An 18,649-nucleotide genomic window follows, 5' to 3' on the forward strand; every position below is an offset into this window, starting at 1 on the left:
ATTTATCGGTATCATCCAATATTCTATAAAATTATTTTAGTAGTCTAAATATAATTTTATTCACATGTATTATCGTCCACCAAGTAATAGTAACCTAAATCTAAATATTTTATAAAACAAATAATTGATTTTGGTTTAGTAAGCGGCTCAACTTCCATTCAAATAGAATGATTAACTAATTATCTAAGTATATAACAGATTTAAGTTTTGTTTGGTTTGGTTGGATACATGTCTGTTTTCACTTAAAAAGAGAAGATATTTTCTCATTCATTCGAATTAAGATGGTAAAAAATAATTTATATAATGTGTGTGTGTGTGTATCGGCCTCAAGATTCTGAACTTTATCCCATGCCATGAGAGGAAATCAAAATCTAGACTTTTCAAATCATCAAATAAATTCGCAAATAAAGAAACTGGCAATTTAGAGAAAATATATATCCTCCACTACACACTCTTGCAACAATACGAACATGAACTAAGTTTTAGAAACGAGAAAATAAACTACTCATCTTTGTTCTCCTCAACAGCAATGCCATTATCTGTTTCTGCTTTCACTACTTCATCTACCCTTCGCACATTTTCATCAACACCAAGCACATCATCCATCATATCATCCTCCGCAGCATTGATATCTTCCACATCGTCCTCATCTTCGTTGTTGCTTTGTCCAGGGATCTTTCTAGTTTTAGGCCCGTGCTCAAGCTGATGGGTCTCAAGTTCTTTGTCCATTGTTTCTTGTAAGTTTGTCGCTTCGTTGTTTGCTGTCCAAACTCTTCGTCCATTTTGCCACCTTTCCAGACCATTTTCCACATTCGCAATGTACTTTTCTGCCATCTCCTTCTGATACTGTGATAGCTCACTTCTCCTAGCAGACTTCCATTCTTGAAACATCTGATGACAAAAATAAAGGAATTGCTAAATGGAAAATTTATTCTAGCAATGCACAGAAGCACGTTTATTTAATTATAAATAAAAAAACGAGAAAAGGATGGGTTTCAGTACTGAATAGCCCATCTACAGCTTAAATATTAATCTTACTGCAGAATGCTTTCAAGCAATCAAGTGGTAGCAGGAGTAAGTCAAAAGAAAAAACTCACCTGTTCTTTTTGGTGCTCAAGCAAAGCTTCATCACGATCCTCCAGAGGCTTGGCAAACATGTAATAGATTGGAGGCTCTGTCTTTGTCCTGGAAGATCACAAGGCAAGAAAATAGAAGAAATGTGTCATACTCAAAGACAATAAAAATTCATTAGAGCATCTTAACTCCTGTGCAGCAAGAAACCCGGGTCATTTAACTGCTTCAAGGTTCTGCATATGAATGGACACTTATCTTTTGTGTCAATAAAATTGTGAATATGTCCACTTTTGGACCAAAATTAATAATAACCTGCAGCATGTAGAAAATAATAGAATCAGCGGGTTGGTCATGCTAAAGGATATTCAAGCTATTACCACATAAAATGAGGGCACCTTATGAAATTTCCAAGTTTTTTGTGATGCTCACTCCATCGAAGAAACAGCAATTCCAATTTCTTTTCCTCTGCCTTCGCAGCTACACGCGCTCTGAGAGTCTGAAAATTACACAGGCAATAGAGAAAATAATTCAGAAAGCTGCTATTTTGCATACAGCAGAGAGAATAACATAACATTTCAGTATATAGACATAATAGATCAATATTAACATCGAACCAGATCCCTTTTCCGCTTTTCTGCAATCTGCTCACGCTCTTGCTGCCTCAGCTTTTCACTTTCTTCACGTGCTCGTTGTTCAGCCTATATAAACACGTGATATTTCAGGTTAACTGACGTGGAAAGAATATTATCTTTAACCTTTAAATTATAAAAAGTACATAAATCTCTAAGTTCGACTTTTATGGTTACAAGCCAGGCCAAACATGGAGAACAAGGAAAAGGAAGAAAAGAGCACTTCGGATTTCACGAAAATTTCTTCTGGCACACATATGTATATATGTGTTTGTCAATGCATGTGCGTGGACACACACAGACCCTATATAGGATTAGTTCATCATAATATGTTTTAACTTAGATCCTTACAACTTCAGGATGCCAAATCCAAGTTCACAATGACTATGCCGACATACACAAATCAAAGTTTCATGGAAGCTTTTAGAGCCACATTGTCGACCAGCATGATAGTCCAAGACAGCTAATTTCTCTCACCCGACGCTTATGATACACTAGCCCCCTGTGTTAATTTTGTTTACTTCTCAAACGGAAAAAGACAAGGTACTCACCCTTTTCAAAGAATCAGACCTCCGCATGTAGGCTTCCGTACCCGAAAGTTGTTTGTCTTCTTTCCTGAACCTCTGAAAGAGGGCAAACAACAGTAAATGTCCATACCCCATTTATCAATCTTTGCACTAGGGAAAAAAAAGAATCTCGATACCATTTACTAAGAGTAGCACCTTTATTAGGCAATAAGCCAACAATACACATCTCATTCGCATTATGAGCAGAAATAAATTTAAACCTTTAACAAAGAATTCAATGATCAACATGCTTATTTGTGATATTTGGCTGGACTAAATAAAAAAAAAAAGATAAGTAGATTTGAGAGAATAGAACTAAACCACCCAAAAATGTTAGATAGTACAGCACATTGAAAATAAAAATAAAAAAAAAAGTTATAAGAACTAGAAGTGAGCATACCTCCAAAGTCCCCAGTAGCTGACCCAGCATCCTCTTATTCCTGCTAATCAAACTAGGATCCTCGTCTTTAGGCAATACCCTTGGTACATGCTCTGCCGGAGGGATTTCAAAGTCCTATATACACCAAGTACAGAACAGAAGAAAACAAAGTAAATCCAGTAGTCACCAGGACTTCAACACAGCATTAGCTGGATTAAAAAACTCAAATTCTTGTACCAGTTTAGAGGGCAAGGACCTCTTACTACCATCCCGCTGCGGCCAAAGGGATCTCTGACTCGCATTTGATTCATCAATTTCAACAGGTAAATCTTCCCTTTTTACATCCTTCGCAGCTTCAGAGCCATCATCAGCTATTTCCCCGTCCTCAAGCTTCAACAACCCAAATTATAAATAATTAATTTGAACTCAAAATTGTTTACAAGCATTGTCAGCGCCACAATGCTAAAAACAACACAAAGGGATTTTCACACCTTCACCACAGCAGAAGAAAGTCTCCTTTTTGCTGCTGGCTGGTCCTCCATTTCATTTCTCTCCGCCTAACAAATCAATTGACAACCGATTATTTATCTTTCTTTAGCATAAATCATAATAAGGGTCCAAAAAAAGCTAATAAACGAATTACGGGTCGAACAAAGCCACGCTGGCGACCGCCATTGGCTGTAAAATTGCGAGGACCGGAGCTCGCTAAACCACCGCGGCGAATCCCCCTAGGATCTCGGAGCCGCTCTGTAATCTGCGCAAAGAAAACGAGGTATCGTGGATTAATTCAAAAAATTGATGCAAAAAATATTTCCATAAAAATGAAATCAGGAGCTTCAGACAGTATTTTCGACGTATAAAGATATCAAACACGAAAATATACAAACAATTACAAGCAAAAATTTACTTCTCGTTGTTGGCGGTGGAGTTCGTCGATCTCTCTGCGGAGTTCTTCCTCTGTCTTTTCAATTACTACAGCGCTGCCCATTGCGTCAACAGTGAAGCAAAGGGGCGATGAGGGTAATGCGAGCTGCGGATGCAAAACCAAAAACCCTTGCGAAGAATTGAGAGAAAAAGAATAAAAAGATATATAGGATTATCCAAATTATTAATTTTTATTTACAAAAAAAAAAAACCATTACTTTTCTAATGCCCAAAGCTCAAATTTCTTTGATTTTGTTCATCAAAATAGCCACAATTTTATGTTTATATAAACAGATTTTGAGTTTTTTACAAGCTATTATTAAATTGCATTTAATTAAAAAGTTAAGAATAAATAATTATAAGTATGACAATATTGAATGAATGGTTGTGATCGGTTAATGAAGTGATCGTCAACAAGCCAACCTGTCTGTCAGTCATTTTTAAAAAAAAAAATTCATTTGAAATCAACGGCCGAGATTTACAAATTTTGTGGCCGTCGTAAATCGCAGTCGTTGTACAACAGTCACCCCGTAGGATTGGGTCGCCCGGACCGACTGGTCAACTGTTGTAATTTTTTTTGTTTGAAAAATTTTGTCAATAATGACAAAAAAAATTATAGCTTGTTCAATTTCAACCATTGCAGCGGAGCGAAATTTTAGTGTTGGATAAAATATATTGAATGAAATACGTTTCTAGCTTAAAGCCAAAAAAATTGGAAGTCCAATATTTGCTCAACAATTAGTCTAAAACCGTTAGCCAAATACAACATATTAAAAGTGATGAAGAAGGCAAAAATAAAACCGAGAGAACATTCGGAACAATGATGGGAGGAAATGTAAGTGAATGTGATTGAACATTATGGAATGTAATATATTTTTGTATAAGATGTTGAATTGAAATGTAATAGAATTTTTATTGCAGAAATACAATATATTTTTGTTATTGAGATATTGAAATATTTGATAATTTTTTTATAAGTTCAATTGTTTAAGCTTTTTTTATTTATATATTTTTATTCTTTAATATTTATTTAATTTTTTTTAATGTTGTCCCTATATAGAAACAGTGAGTATTGTTTTCATAATCATTGGTCTAATAATTAGTTGTAAAAGTTTAATCAATGATTCAACTAATGCATTTTGTGTATGTAAATAAATGAGCAACATGATGCTCAACAGTGATTCTAATTGGCATGCAATAATCATTGAAACTCTGGAAAGTAAATTCACCAGCATTGTTAAGTTTATTTTTCTTAATTGTATGATCTAAGAATTAAATTCACCGGTATTATCAATTAATATTGCAAATGTCATATTTCGAGTTGATAATAAACATACATGTGACCATCTGCTAGAGACATCGATCAATATCATAAAATATCTAAATGATCCACATGGTAGATGAATTGACCCACAAATATCATTCTGAATACGTTCAAAAAACATGGGTGATTCAGTTTGGATTTTAGCTGGTGATAGTCTTATAATAAATTTTTCAAGAGAACATAATTTGCATTGAAACTTATTATTTTGAAAGATCTTTTTGTCTTTCAGCGGATAACCATGTGTATTTTCTATAATTCTTAGCATCATTTTTGAACTAGTATGTCCTAATCGATTATGCCAATTGATTAATATTGAAGAATTATCAATTATCATGTTTGATTCAATTGGACTTATATGTGTATTGTGTATAATACAATCCAGTAGGGAGCATTGATAGTTTTTCAACTATGTATTTCTTTCTGATTTAAATGTGATAAGACATATATATTTCTCATTTCCTTCATTTATTGTCTGAGTATCATACCCATGAGAATACATGCCATTAAAACTCAACAAATTTCTTTTCGATTGTGGTTAATACAAATCATCATTTATCAAAAATTTGTACCATTAGGTAACAAAAAATATGATTTACCAAAACTTAATCAAGTCTACATGACCTGATATTATATTAACTAATGTTTTTGTTGGTTTTAGTTCCAAAAAATATCTTTTTACGGAGAATAATGTGTGTTGTACCACCATCAGATATGTAAATTTTCATGGGATTAGTTCCTTGTTTAGCTTTCTTCATAACATTTTCTTTATTTGAAATTTTAAAAAATATACAATGAAAAAAAATTAATGATAATACATATGTAATTTATTGACAAATATAAAACATATCATAATTATACAATAAAACGTTAGCATATGAGCATATAAAAATAAAATATTTTACATTTCTATTCCACCAATATATTGACTATTTTCAAGGAAATCATTCAGAAAATCCGCAACATCTAAATGAGTTGATCACTCAAACGGTGACTGTATTCAGTGAAGTTAGTCTCTTTTTCTTTTCCCTTTATTGATTATTTATAGAGTTTACAAAGGTACTTGGGGGCTCAACAAATACGAGATCAATGTCCTTGAGTGCCGCATCTAAAACAAGAACTTTCAAATTGTTTTTAGTGATTTTCATTAATACTCATGTTATCATGATGTCTTTTTAGTTGGTGGTTCGTGACGCCATTTTGAGATGAGTTATAGAAGTAACTATCTCGATTGTTTTTAAAACATCGATGACGACCACGATCACTTCCACCTCTACGATCACGACCTCAATTTCATCCTTGACCAAAACCTTGTCTTTGATGTTTGTTTCGAGATTTAAATTCATTTTTACTTACACTACAAGAAAAATACTATACGACAACGGATTTTATCCGTTGTCGTAGCCCTTTTAAAACTGTTGTTGAAGCCAGTGTTGTTAAATGTTCGCTCAAAGACAACAGTTAAAAACTGTTGTCGTCGCTACAATTGTCGTAGCTTCATTTTGCGACAGTTTTTTAAAACCGTCGCTAATGTTATTTGCGACGGTTTTAAAAATCGTCGCCAAATATAGTGGCGACGGAAAACAATATAAACCGTCGCTAAATGTAGCGAAAGTAAAAAACCGTAGCTATGTAGGGACGGTTTATAAATCCGTCGCTAATATTTTAGATAAAATAAAAAAAATTAAGAATTTAATAAATCTGTGTTGTAAATTTATACAATTTTGTAAAAGATAAAATATTTAAGTGTCGTGAAGTAATAAATCGTGTAAGAGATAAAAATTTTAATTGTTTTGATGTGGTAAAAAAATCGTGTAAAAGATAAAAATTTTAAGTATTGTAAATGGTAAAATTATATAAGAGACAAAAAATTTAAGTGTTGTGAAGTTGTAAAATCGTGTAAGTAAGAAAAATTTTAATTGTTGTGAAGTGAAGTTGAAGAAATTGAATGAAATTTGCATGTATTTTTAGAGATTGATGGAAAAAATGGAGGGAAGTTATGGGGGAACGAATTTTTTTGAAACTAGCGACGGTGTTCACTTAAACCGTCGCAAAAATTTAAATCGGCGACGGTTTAATTTTATTTGTCGCTAGATGTAGCGACGGTTTTATAAAACCGTTGTCTTTGAACCTAAAACCGTTGTCTTTTGCACGCAAAAGACAACAGTTTTTATAAAAGTTTTTTAACAACGGTTTTAACAAAAACCGTTGTTAAAAGTGTGTTGTTGTTTGGGGTTTTTCTTGTAGTGTTACAACATTTACTTCTGGAAATGTTGTTGATCCAGTGGGTAGAGACTGATGATTTCTCATGAGCAGCTCATTATTTTTTTCCGTTACAGGAAGACATACGATAAGTTCAGAATATCTCGCAAATCCACGTACTCTATATTGTTGTTGTAGAGTTATATTTGATGCGTGAAAATTGAAAAATGTTTTTTCAAGCATTTCTGATTCCGTAACCTCATGTCCACAAAATTTTAATTGCGAGATTATTCGATACATCACCGAGTTGTAATCACTAACTTTCTTAAAATTTTGGAATCTTAATGTATTTCATTCATCACGAGCAGTCATAAGTATTACTTCCTTTATATGTTCAAATATTTCCTTTAATCTTTTCCATAAAGTCATGAGATTTTCACATTTTAATCCTTCATCAGGATGTCGACGCAAAAACAATAGCTTTTGCTTTTTTCTTGTGATAATGAGATATCAATTTATTTAATAGTCTCATTCGGACCCAATGACTCAAGATGCATTTCTACATCGAGAGTCAATGACATATAATTTTTTCCTGTAATGTCGAGCGCAACAAATTCGAGCTTTGTCAAATTTGACATGATGATACTATAAAAATAAAAAAATATTTTGTTAGTTAAGTTCTAAATCTATTAATATGATAATACAACTTAACAGATAAATTATAAGTATACGATTATTAAAAATAAAGAAAAAAAACCGAGACAAATATTCCCCTATAAATACAAAACTAGTCAATGTAATAACCAAAATAATTTTGAAAAAAACCATCTTTTTCTTCTTCAAAAATTTTGATGAATACAATTTTTAGAGATGAAGAGTAAGTTTTGAGTGATTAAACGTATTTGTAAAATCATATTTATAAAGTAAAACTAGCCGTTTATGATCGTTACAAAATCTTAAAAAAAAAATAAATTTGTGTATGTGTAAATTTTATGGTAATAATATGATGTATATAATATTAATCATGTTTAAATAATTATGTATACATTCTTATAATGAGACGTAAGATGCTCTTTTTTATATAATATTGTGATATTATAAATAAATATATATATATATAATTATATAACACTATAAAAAATATAAACAATGAAATAAATTATAATGAGATGTCATAAACTTTTTTTATATAATAACATGATATTATTCAAATATATATATATATATATACAATAAATAAACAGTAACACAATAAAAATATATAAACATTGTAATAATATAATCACATCACGCTATTATAATGAGATTTCATAGACTCCTTTTATATAATAATATGATATTATATATTAAATATATATACAATAAAAATAAATCGACAAGAAAATAAATATTCTTACTTTTGAATATTATTACCTTTTTTTGTGTTTTAGAGCTTGCAAAAATATGGAGAACTTTCGAGTATCGTGCTGATAACATGTTAAAAGTAAAAATATACGGTAAAAAGTAAAAATTTCAAACTTACAAAATATATTAAACTACACACTTTATAAAATTTTCTCCACTTAATTGTATTTTTGTTCACAAATCGAAAAATATATTTATAGAATTTCTTTAAACATGATCCAAAAATAAATATATCATTAATATTATCAAATACTAATTTTCAATATTTATATCTTTTATTTTTATCGTTCGATAATTTCAATTCTTATTATCAACGCAACATTTAGGGAGGTGTATTCAATCTAAACTTTTAATGACTTTTAATGACTTTTAATGACTTTTTTTAAAAGGTGGACTTTTGTGGAGTTGATTGATTTTGATTGACTTTTATAGAATCTCATGGAATTGTAAAACAGATTTCATAGACTTTTATAGACTTTTTTTTTCAAGATTTTTGTAGACTTTTGTAAACTTTTGTAAACTTTTATAATTGTGATTTATTTTTTTATTAATTTCTTTTAAATAATTATTGGACATGTATAACCTATTAAATTTTAAATTTTTTTTATTTCATGAAAATGTAAATAAATTTTACTTATTTAAAGGTTAAATAAATTTAATTTGTGAAAAACGAAAAATGAACTATCCAATTTATTGAAATCAAAATTTCAATTCTTTATGTCAATTCAACATATTAATGAACAATATTTTTATAAGTTCGTAATAAAATTTTATTAAAATGAACAATTTATGAAATACAATAATCATAATGATTCAAGAAAAAAACAACAATTCATCTATTTTTACACATAAATATTGGCAATATAATAAATTCAAGATTGACCAATCATACCTTTGAATAGAAGAAATTTTTTTGAGAGAGAGAAATACCCTAGAGATGACTTGAGATAGAAGAGAGATAGCGTATTTTTCAAAAAAGAAAGTCCATCAAAATCTTTGGTATATGTGGAAGAATATTTTAGATTTTCTGCAACTGTACATAAGGCTTCAAGGTTTGTACATGAATAATAAAATAAGAATCCTTGAAAATCTATGGATTTTTTTGGATACCTCTTGACTTTTGTAGAGTTTTAAAAAGTCAAGTTTGAATACCACATGACTTTTTAAAACTCTACCAAAATCATGTTGAATACCACTAAACATATATAGAGTCATTAAAAATTTAGATTGAATACCTCTAGATTTTAAAATTCCATAAAAAATTTTTATTAATAAGAAATAAAATACAGTTGTAAACCTTGAAAAGCTTGTTTCAGAACGAACCCGAAGGCGTATGTATCATTCACTCCCCGGGGGTTCATTCCACGTATAGGTTCGAAAAGTAGGCGATTATATCCTGCAAAAGTCTCGCCCCGATCAATTTCGAGGAGCCAATGTACATACGTATACAATAACTAGAGCTGATCGGCAGACGGATGGCGGAGGAGGGATCGGAGAGGGATAATGGGGGTTTAGCTTCTATGGATTCCATGGAGTCGAGATGGGTGTATCAAGACGACGAGGAAGGGTCGGATGTCGATCATGAAGACGATTACGTCAACGGCGGCGGGGGTTTGCTGCAGCGGGATTCCGATGATGAGGATAATGCGGAGCAGAGATTGATTCGCACGGGACCTAGGATCGATTCGTTTGATGTTGAAGCCCTAGAAATTCCCGGCGCTCATAGGAATGAATTTGAGGTATTACTATAGATATTTCTCGAGTCTTCTAGAATATCTACTATATTTCAAAATGAGCGGAGCAGGGTCCTGGTTTTTGTCTATCTTTTTGTTACCGGCGTTGTGTCAGTGATAAACAACCTGGAAAGGAACACTGGCAAATAATTTATATATCATTTAAATAATATCATTGAAAAAAAATGAAGGCAATTAGGTATGGCGGATGTTGACATGAGGTATATCCAAAGTTAGAATCATCAAACGGCTCAAAGCTGACTGTAGCTGCTTCATCACAATGAGTTCGTATTTTTTTCATGTAGAGCTCAGTGAACAAGAAGTAGACGGCGTAATTAGCTGTGAATGGAAGTGGAAGTGGGCTTAGACACTATACGATATTTAGACAGCCTAAATGGTTGTGTTGAATTTGATGTTTTTCGTATATCTGACCGTGATACTGCCTTAACTGGCTGTAAAATTGTCATCTCCTTTTTTTTTTCTTGAATTTTTGGCATTAATAAGTTTTTGCGGGAAAATAACCATCACAGTTTTGCTAGTTCTGAATTTTCTCGCAACAGAGATGTCTATGGGTGTGCTTGTACTTCATTTTGAAATTTCAGTCGCAGGATTTCACCATGGGCATGAGAGTCATATTGGCCTTTCAGACACTTGGAGTTGTATTTGGTGATGTGGGAATTAGTCCATTATATACCTTCAGTGTGATGTTTAGCAAGGCTCCAGCCAAAGGGAATGAAGATGTTCTTGGTGCACTATCCTTAGTTTTGTACACCTTAATTTTGATTCCGCTGATTAAGTATGTTCTTATTGTTTTTTGGGCGAATGACGACGGTGAAGGTATACGGTTTCTGAGATTTTGCCTTTATGTATATGAAAATCTACATATCGGTTGGACACATGGCCAACATTATTTTCCCAATTGGTGCAGGTGGTACATTTGCTCTGTACTCCCTGATTTGTAGACATGCCAAAGTTAGTCTCTTGCCAAACCAACTTCCATCAGATGCTCGTATATCAAGCTTTAGACTTAAGGTTCCATCTGCTGAACTGGAGAGGTCTTTAAAAATAAAGGAAAGACTCGAAGCTTCTCTGACACTGAAAAGGCTTCTTTTGATGTTGGTGCTGGCTGGTACTTCTATGGTGATAGCTGACGGTGTTGTTACACCTGCAATGTCAGGTGCTTTTTAGCAGATCCATTTTGATAAGTTTTATTATTCCTGCTGGATTTCTTTGTTGTAGGCCAAGAAAGGATCCCTTTTGCAGTAAAAAATACTTTTTTTTTGCTTATCGAAGTTGGTAAAACATCAACAAATTTTTTTTGCAGTAATCTCTGCTGTTGACGGCTTAAAGATCGGAGTCTCATGGGTAAAGCAAGGTGATTGATCCACTCAACTACTGGGTCTCAGCTAAATCCGTAAATAATGTTCTTTTGTTTCTCTGTTGCTCAACTCTTTTGACATTTGTGAAAATTTGGAAAACCGAAAACTTGAACTTATTATGATCTTTTTTGCATCAAGCATATTCTTCTCATGATTGAATTCCCTGGTCAACTTAAGCTGACATGAGATTCAAAATACCGAGAACTACCATTCCCCAAAAGTAAGTAATTGGCCTTAGATAATCAATACTGGCTAAACATGCTGAGCTTATATATCACAAAATGATAAGTGTTGACCATAGCATTTACCAAACTGCCAGCATCTCCTCCTCCATACTTGATGGATGATATATTGCATGACTAGATACTGCAGTTGCATTGTTAAACGATTATTCCTTAATTCGAACAATAAGTCCATTTTTAGGCGCAAATTCAGTCTGCAATTTGTAGTCTAGCTGGCGATTGAGGCTTTCCTTTTTTGAATTGCAGATCATGTGGTGATGATATCGGTTGCATTTCTTATAATTTTGTTCAGTGTACAGAGGTATGGAACTAGTAAAGTTGGGATTGTAGTAGGCCCTGCATTATTCATATGGTTTTGTTCTCTTGGAGGCATTGGCATATACAACCTTGTGAAGTATGATACCAGGGTTCTGAGGGCATTTAATCCAATTCATATATATTATTTCTTCAAGCGCAATTCGACCAAGGCTTGGTATTCCCTAGGAGGCTGTCTTCTTTGTGCAACGGGTATGCTCTCTTGGAATCAGTTGACCGTTATTTTCTGCTTCAATCTAGTGTTCCCCTTGGAATGCAGCATGCTCTGTAATATAGTGTAGTTTGAAGTCCATTGCTTTAAATGGCAGATTCTACATTTCTATGATTTTTTCCTGCACATTCTTTTCTCTCTCTATATATTCATTTATGTTTTCACAATAACAGATTGGACCATATATTTCTTATTGTATTGCAGTTTGCATTTTAATGTGGATGATTTCAGTATAAGAAGTAATCTATATACCTATAAAAGTGTGGATGAAGGGCATTGTTTTTCAATTGTGCAATGACAAAATTAACCTTCTATACAAGTGTGGATGAAGGGCATTGTTTTCCAATTGTGCAATGACAAAATTAACTTTCTATACACACTTCAAGATTAAAATGTAACTCCTATATTAATTTTATTAAATAACTCATCTTTATACTACATTTAAATGTTTTATCCTTTTAATTCTCTCTACATGTTTTTCCAATGATTTTATTGTAATTTTGTAATTATATTTTTATTGTAATTTCTAATTAAGTAATAAATTATAGTAACACAAAAATATTGTTTTTAAGAGTTAGTCATAATGATTTTAAATTGATAATTATTTATCTTTAGTACGCTTTGCTTTTGTAGATTATGATTTATACATCGGTAAAATACATAATTTGGTTGATTTTTAGGTTATTATGATTTATATGTTGTGTTTGAATATATAATTTTTTAAAAAAATTTTGTTTCAGTTCATTTTGTTTTATATATTATGTTCATTACAATTTATTATATAACATAAAATCAACTGTTTGAATTTTTTAATCTGGGAAACAATTTTGAAAGTAAGTTATATAAGTTCTTATAAATCGTCTAATATGATAAGAAATTAAGTTCAGATAATTAACAAAATGATTCAAATTATTTTTTAAAAAATCATATTTTTTTAATTTTTATAATATAATTGAAATTACGTGCAACGCACGTGCATCATGCTAGTTTTTAAAAAAGGTGATAAAGGAAAGGCTTAAGTTGCATAGAAAGAAGTTTATGTGTGCTTCAGTTTCGTGACTTTATTAATCTCCTGAGAGCAGCTTATATTTGATAAATTCTCTATTCTATCTCTTTAATTTGTTCCAAAAGAGTTGTATGTATAAATTTTCAATTATCAAGCTATCACATTCAACTTATGTCCTCTTTAAAAGAATTGTCTTAGAATGTAGCCCATATTCATATGTCTAGATAACTTGGTTTCTGCCACCTCATTTGTGGTACAGTAGCATAAACCTCTCCCAATATGGGAGAGGCCTGGGTTTGATTCAAGGTGATAGCGAAAAAACCCCCGCCCCTGTGATGAAAAAGTTACCCGGTTTCTTAAAAATCATCAGTAATGTATTACTTTTGACTGCTATCTATAGCTCATATATTTGTTGTTACAAAATAGTGCCTGATTAATTTCTGATGATCAGTTTTACGACTCAGGTTCTGAGGCAATGTTTGCAGATCTTTGCTATTTTTCTGTAAGATCAGTGCAGGTAAACTGCCGGAGTTGATTTGTATTTTTATTCACTGGGCGATATAGAAAATTTAAGATCTTTTTTTTTTTTTTTGGAAATTTTATTTTTCTTATTCAAATGTGAATATGTTTGTGGCAGCTTACTTTTATATTTCTTGTATTACCTTGCCTTCTGTTGGGATACCTGGGTCAAGCTGCTTATCTGATGGAGAACCATGCTGATACAACACAAGCCTTCTTCTCTTCTGTTCCGAGTAAGCATGGTTATTTTTTCATCAACTGTGATTTATTTATGATGAAAATTTTAATTTAGTGAATGTAAGACATTTCACTTGTTTAGATTTGCTTGCCACAAGCATAAAATTTTCTCTTTCCTGCTAGAACATCTTTTGATTTTTTTACTTGATATTAATACCTGTATTTTAATGTGCCTTGGAAGAAGTTCAAGGGTGATGATAAATAACCTCTGACTATGAAGTGCTTTATTTCTAATGCTCTGCAGGTGGAGCTTTCTGGCCTGTTTTCTTCATAGCCAACATAGCTGCATTGATTGCTAGTAGGACTATGACTACAGCTACATTTTCTTGCATCAAACAGTCCACAGCACTTGGTTGCTTTCCTCGTCTGAAAATCATTCACACCTCAAGGAAATTCATGGGCCAAATTTACATTCCGGTCATGAATTGGTTTCTACTGGCTCTAACCCTGATACTAGTATGCAATATCTCAAGCATTTATGAGATTGGAAATGCATATGGTTAGTCTCTTCACTTATAGTTACAGTTGGGGTTTCTTTTTACCATATTATTTGCTGTTCTGTTTATCTGCCTTTATGTGTAGCTGATGCTTCCTCTATTGTTGTATACAATCCACAGCTCGTTATTTTCTGTTCATTTCCCCTTGATCTGTTGATTAAGTGCCAATATGCGGGGCCTTGGGGTCCTCACTGTTCCTCATGTGATTTACATTCAAGGAAATTATAGAATAGAAATATTTTTTAAATTAAGCTGGACCCTTACTAAGTAATGGCCTCTTTTTCAAATGCTGTATAATTACATCATCCAAATATAATCATGTTATCCATATGTATCATATTTAAATAATTTCATGTTTTGAACAACCAAACTAATACTAATATCAATAGTATACTAAAACTTATGTGTTTATTATTATATGAATTTTCTAAAATCCTTAGCTCCCATTATAGTTCACTATCTTTTACCTCTAGATGAACCTTCCTGGAGTTCCAGGTTCCTATACTTACCTATTACAAATCCACCAGTGAAGAGATACAAAGTCTCGAAGGTGAGCAAACCCGAAGTTGAGTCCCACAAGCATAAAAATCCATTTATCTATAATATGTTTTCAACTCCAAACAACACCAAAGTGTATAATAACATGTGTGGCATGATTACATGGCCCTCGAAGCATACCATGTGTGCAGCTTTACAGACATGAAACAGCTTTTGAAGTGTATATCATAAAAATGCCGGATTATATTTAGAGTCCTCGTTTGTTGACTGGTGTCTGTCTATCTTACTTGGATTTCAACCTTAAGTTTTGTGGCTTCTTATGACATTGTTAGGTCAGCAATTTTTTACTGCAGTAGTCTCATTTTGTACATGCCAACATCTTCTTCATTAGCTTGAGAACATTTATGTCACATGATTTATAATGAATATGTTGTCCTCCCATACTTATTCTCAAGATTCATTTTTCATCAGCATTTTCATATAGAGCCTCTGATTTCTTGTTGCTTTTCCATGAATCTAAAAGAAGTTGAGAAAATGCTTGATGCTTCCTGCCTTGTTAATCTATTTGATAGCTGTGGCACTATTTATCTCATATTGTAGTCAATTCCATATGGAGAACTAATATGTAATAAACTTTAAGTTAGTGTAATTAATATTGCTGTTGGTGATCAGTGGAATCAAAATAGTGAACCCTTTATATTATATCAATATATCTTACTTCGTATTACTCTGTAGCATAACTAAACCTTTCTATTTACACACCGATCAAACTATTATAAACTATTATTACGATAGCCGACATTTCCTTATTTGACAGGCGTTGCGGAACTCGGAGTCATGATGATGACTACAATCTTAGTGACTCTCGTAATGCTTCTTATATGGCAGATCAACATTTTTGTTGTTATGAGTTTTGCTATACTTTTCTTGGGGTTGGAGTTAACATTCTTTTCGTCAGTTTTATGGAGTGTGGGGGATGGAAGTTGGATCATTCTGGTGTTTGCCATTGTAATATTTTTTATAATGTACGTTTGGAACTATGGGAGTAAGCTTAAGTATGAAACAGAGGTAAAGCAAAAGATGTCGATGGATTTATTGCGGGACCTAGGTCCCAACCTTGGAACTGTCAGAGCTCCTGGCATTGGTCTGCTTTATAATGAGCTAGCAAAGGGGGTACCCGCTATATTTGGACATTTCCTCACTTCTCTTCCTGCCGTGCATTCAATGATCATATTTGTGTGTATAAAGTATGTTCCTGTATCTGTTGTGCCTCAGAATGAAAGGTTTCTGTTTAGGCGAGTCTGCCTTAAAAGCTACCACATGTTTCGTTGCATTGCCAGGTACCGTTTCTCCTGCAATTGTACCATATGTTGCATAGCCTGAATGTCATCTTGACTGGAGTAGGTAAAGACAATTTGCATCCATCTGTTTGACAAGTGAGAGAATGGTTAATTCTGCAGATATTTAAAAATAGTTGACAGTTTGAATGTGCTAAGACGTAGGAAGAGAGTCTTTTTATTCTTTTAGTCAGCTTTCACATTTCCAGAGTTTATGATATTCTATTTTTAGCTTGCACACTATATAATGAGGTACTCGTGTCGTCTCTAAGTTGCAACCGTTCTATATGCTTTTCCAGTGGGGCCTTCTTTTGCAACTTCTAGATCATTACCATAAATTATTGGGTGCTGCACAAAATGTTATACGAGGATATACCATCATATATCTACATCCCCTCACATTACTCATAGGAGAAAAGCATCTAAATAGAGGAATGTTGTCTACATTTGTTTAAAGATGTGGACGTAGCAGCAGCTGGCCAACTATGTAGATATGATGGTTGATTTCATGTTTTGACAGATATGGTTACAAGGATGTCCGCAAAGAAAACCACCAGACCTTTGAGCAGTTGCTGATCGAGAGTCTTGAGAAGTTCATTAGTCGGGAAGCTCAAGAAAGGTCATTGGAGAGTGACGGTGATGACGACTCGGATTCTGAAGAAGAGCGTTCTTTCTCAAGAATTTTAATAGCCCCCAATGGTAGTGTTTATTCACTCGGTGTCCCTTTACTGGACGAATTCAAGGATGCCAACAAGTTCATCTCCGAATCAAGCATATCAGAAGGGTCTAAGCAAGAGTTGACCGCTGATCAAGTTGCTATAGAAGCTGCTATAGACTCGGAGCAAAGTCTTGAGAAAGAGCTTTCTTTCATACGCAAATCCAAAGAAAGCGGGTTCGTGTATCTTCTTGGTCATGGAAATATCAGGGCAAGGAAAGATTCCTGGTTTATAAAAAAGCTTATCATCAACTATTTCTATGCTTTCTTAAGAAAGAATTCACGGAGGGGAACCGCGAATTTGAGTGTTCCTCACGCACATCTGATACAGGTAGGCATGACGTATATGGTATGAAGCAAAACTATAATAGAACCTGCGCTCTTTAGACACAAAGCTGACATATTCGGTGGTTGGTTCTGTATGATCAGGTTTCAACTCATTTTGGAACTCTTTTAACTGACAAATTTGCAATTTTTTTTTGTAGTTTTTGAGTTTTGATGCTCCTGCTTTGGTCATGTAATTATGTCTGAAAGAAATATATCAAATTGATCAGTTGATGGCGGTGTGAAATTTAATTAGGAACATATATTTTCTTCTCCCGCGAACTTCGCGGAGCCGAATATTGGATGTAGTGCAAGTCTGAGACACTTCAGAAACTAAAATGCGACGGGAATATGGTTTTCCCCCTTTTTAGTAAACTGGAAAATTGTTTTAAAATAAAAAGAAGATTATGTAAGGTATAAGGCTATTTATTTTTGACATTGGTCAACCTCTGGAAGATAACCGTGAAAGTTTAATTGCGAAGAAAGGCTGGCCCAGTTTTCCCACAACAGAAGTAACTCTTAATGCATTATTTTTTGAAAAAATGATATTTTAATTAGTTTTGAAAAAATAAATTATGTTGCCCATATAACCCAAATCTCGTGAATATCTTTTATTTTTGTTAAGATTTTATTTAATTATATCAAATCTCACCAAGCACTCATCACGCCTTAAAATTCTATTATAGCAAAACTCAAAATGATATTTCAAATTCCAAAATAGGAAAAAGCTTGGATGATGAGGTGATAATTGAAATTTTTTGGAGGAAAAGATAACTTGTGGGAAAGAGGATATTTATTTTATAGGTGGTCTTAAAATACCACAATATTGTAATCTGAAATAATAAAATTTCGTAAGAGATCCGATCCAGTGACCCTCTAAAAACCATTTTTCACCAGCATCGAAAGAGAAGAATAAAAAGGTCATCGCCCTACGACATTTCTCAAATCATTGTACTATGAAACACCACGAGGTAACCATAATTGTCTCCACTTGCAAAACGACCAAATCATTATGCTTAGAATGCTGCCGTAAATTACATTATTGTCATCAACTATAATTTTAATAAAACGACGATTTTGCAACACGTGTCAGCAAATTAAGAGCATGAGAACATGCAGCAAGCGCCAGAAATTAAA

General features: G+C 32.9%; 2 protein-coding genes across 3 annotated transcripts; one reads left to right on the forward strand and one right to left on the reverse strand.

Annotated features, from left to right (window-relative positions):
* Positions 1-359: 359 nt before the first annotated feature.
* On the reverse strand, positions 360-3,769 carry LOC140826964 (uncharacterized). The gene is made up of 10 exons (XM_073189528.1): positions 3,556-3,769; positions 3,292-3,402; positions 3,140-3,205; positions 2,886-3,038; positions 2,670-2,783; positions 2,255-2,326; positions 1,689-1,772; positions 1,470-1,570; positions 1,098-1,185; positions 360-891 (listed from the first exon to the last, which is right to left on the reverse strand). Exons 1-10 carry the CDS (start codon positions 3,634-3,636, stop codon positions 502-504), a joined length of 1,260 nt encoding a protein of 419 aa, XP_073045629.1. The 5' UTR covers positions 3,637-3,769; the 3' UTR covers positions 360-501.
* Positions 3,770-9,792: 6,023 nt separating this feature from the next.
* Positions 9,793-17,746, forward strand: LOC140826966 (potassium transporter 7-like). 2 transcript variants are annotated; one of them, XM_073189531.1, is made up of 10 exons: positions 9,793-10,238; positions 10,841-11,069; positions 11,161-11,409; positions 11,557-11,607; positions 12,100-12,360; positions 13,850-13,902; positions 14,023-14,137; positions 14,386-14,640; positions 15,954-16,476; positions 16,994-17,746. In XM_073189531.1, the coding sequence occupies exons 1-10, from the start codon at positions 9,975-9,977 to the stop codon at positions 17,541-17,543; spliced, it is 2,550 nt and encodes an 849-aa protein (XP_073045632.1). In that variant the 5' UTR covers positions 9,793-9,974; the 3' UTR covers positions 17,544-17,746. The 2 variants fall into 2 exon arrangements, with proteins under 2 accessions (XP_073045632.1, XP_073045631.1); XM_073189530.1 differs by having other exon boundaries at positions 9,794-10,238; positions 10,835-11,069.
* Positions 17,747-18,649: the final 903 nt, after the last annotated feature.

The sequence above is a fragment of the Primulina eburnea genome, chromosome 3 (genome assembly GCF_022965805.1).
Source record: "Primulina eburnea isolate SZY01 chromosome 3, ASM2296580v1, whole genome shotgun sequence".
Taxonomy (NCBI): Eukaryota; Viridiplantae; Streptophyta; class Magnoliopsida; order Lamiales; family Gesneriaceae; genus Primulina; species Primulina eburnea.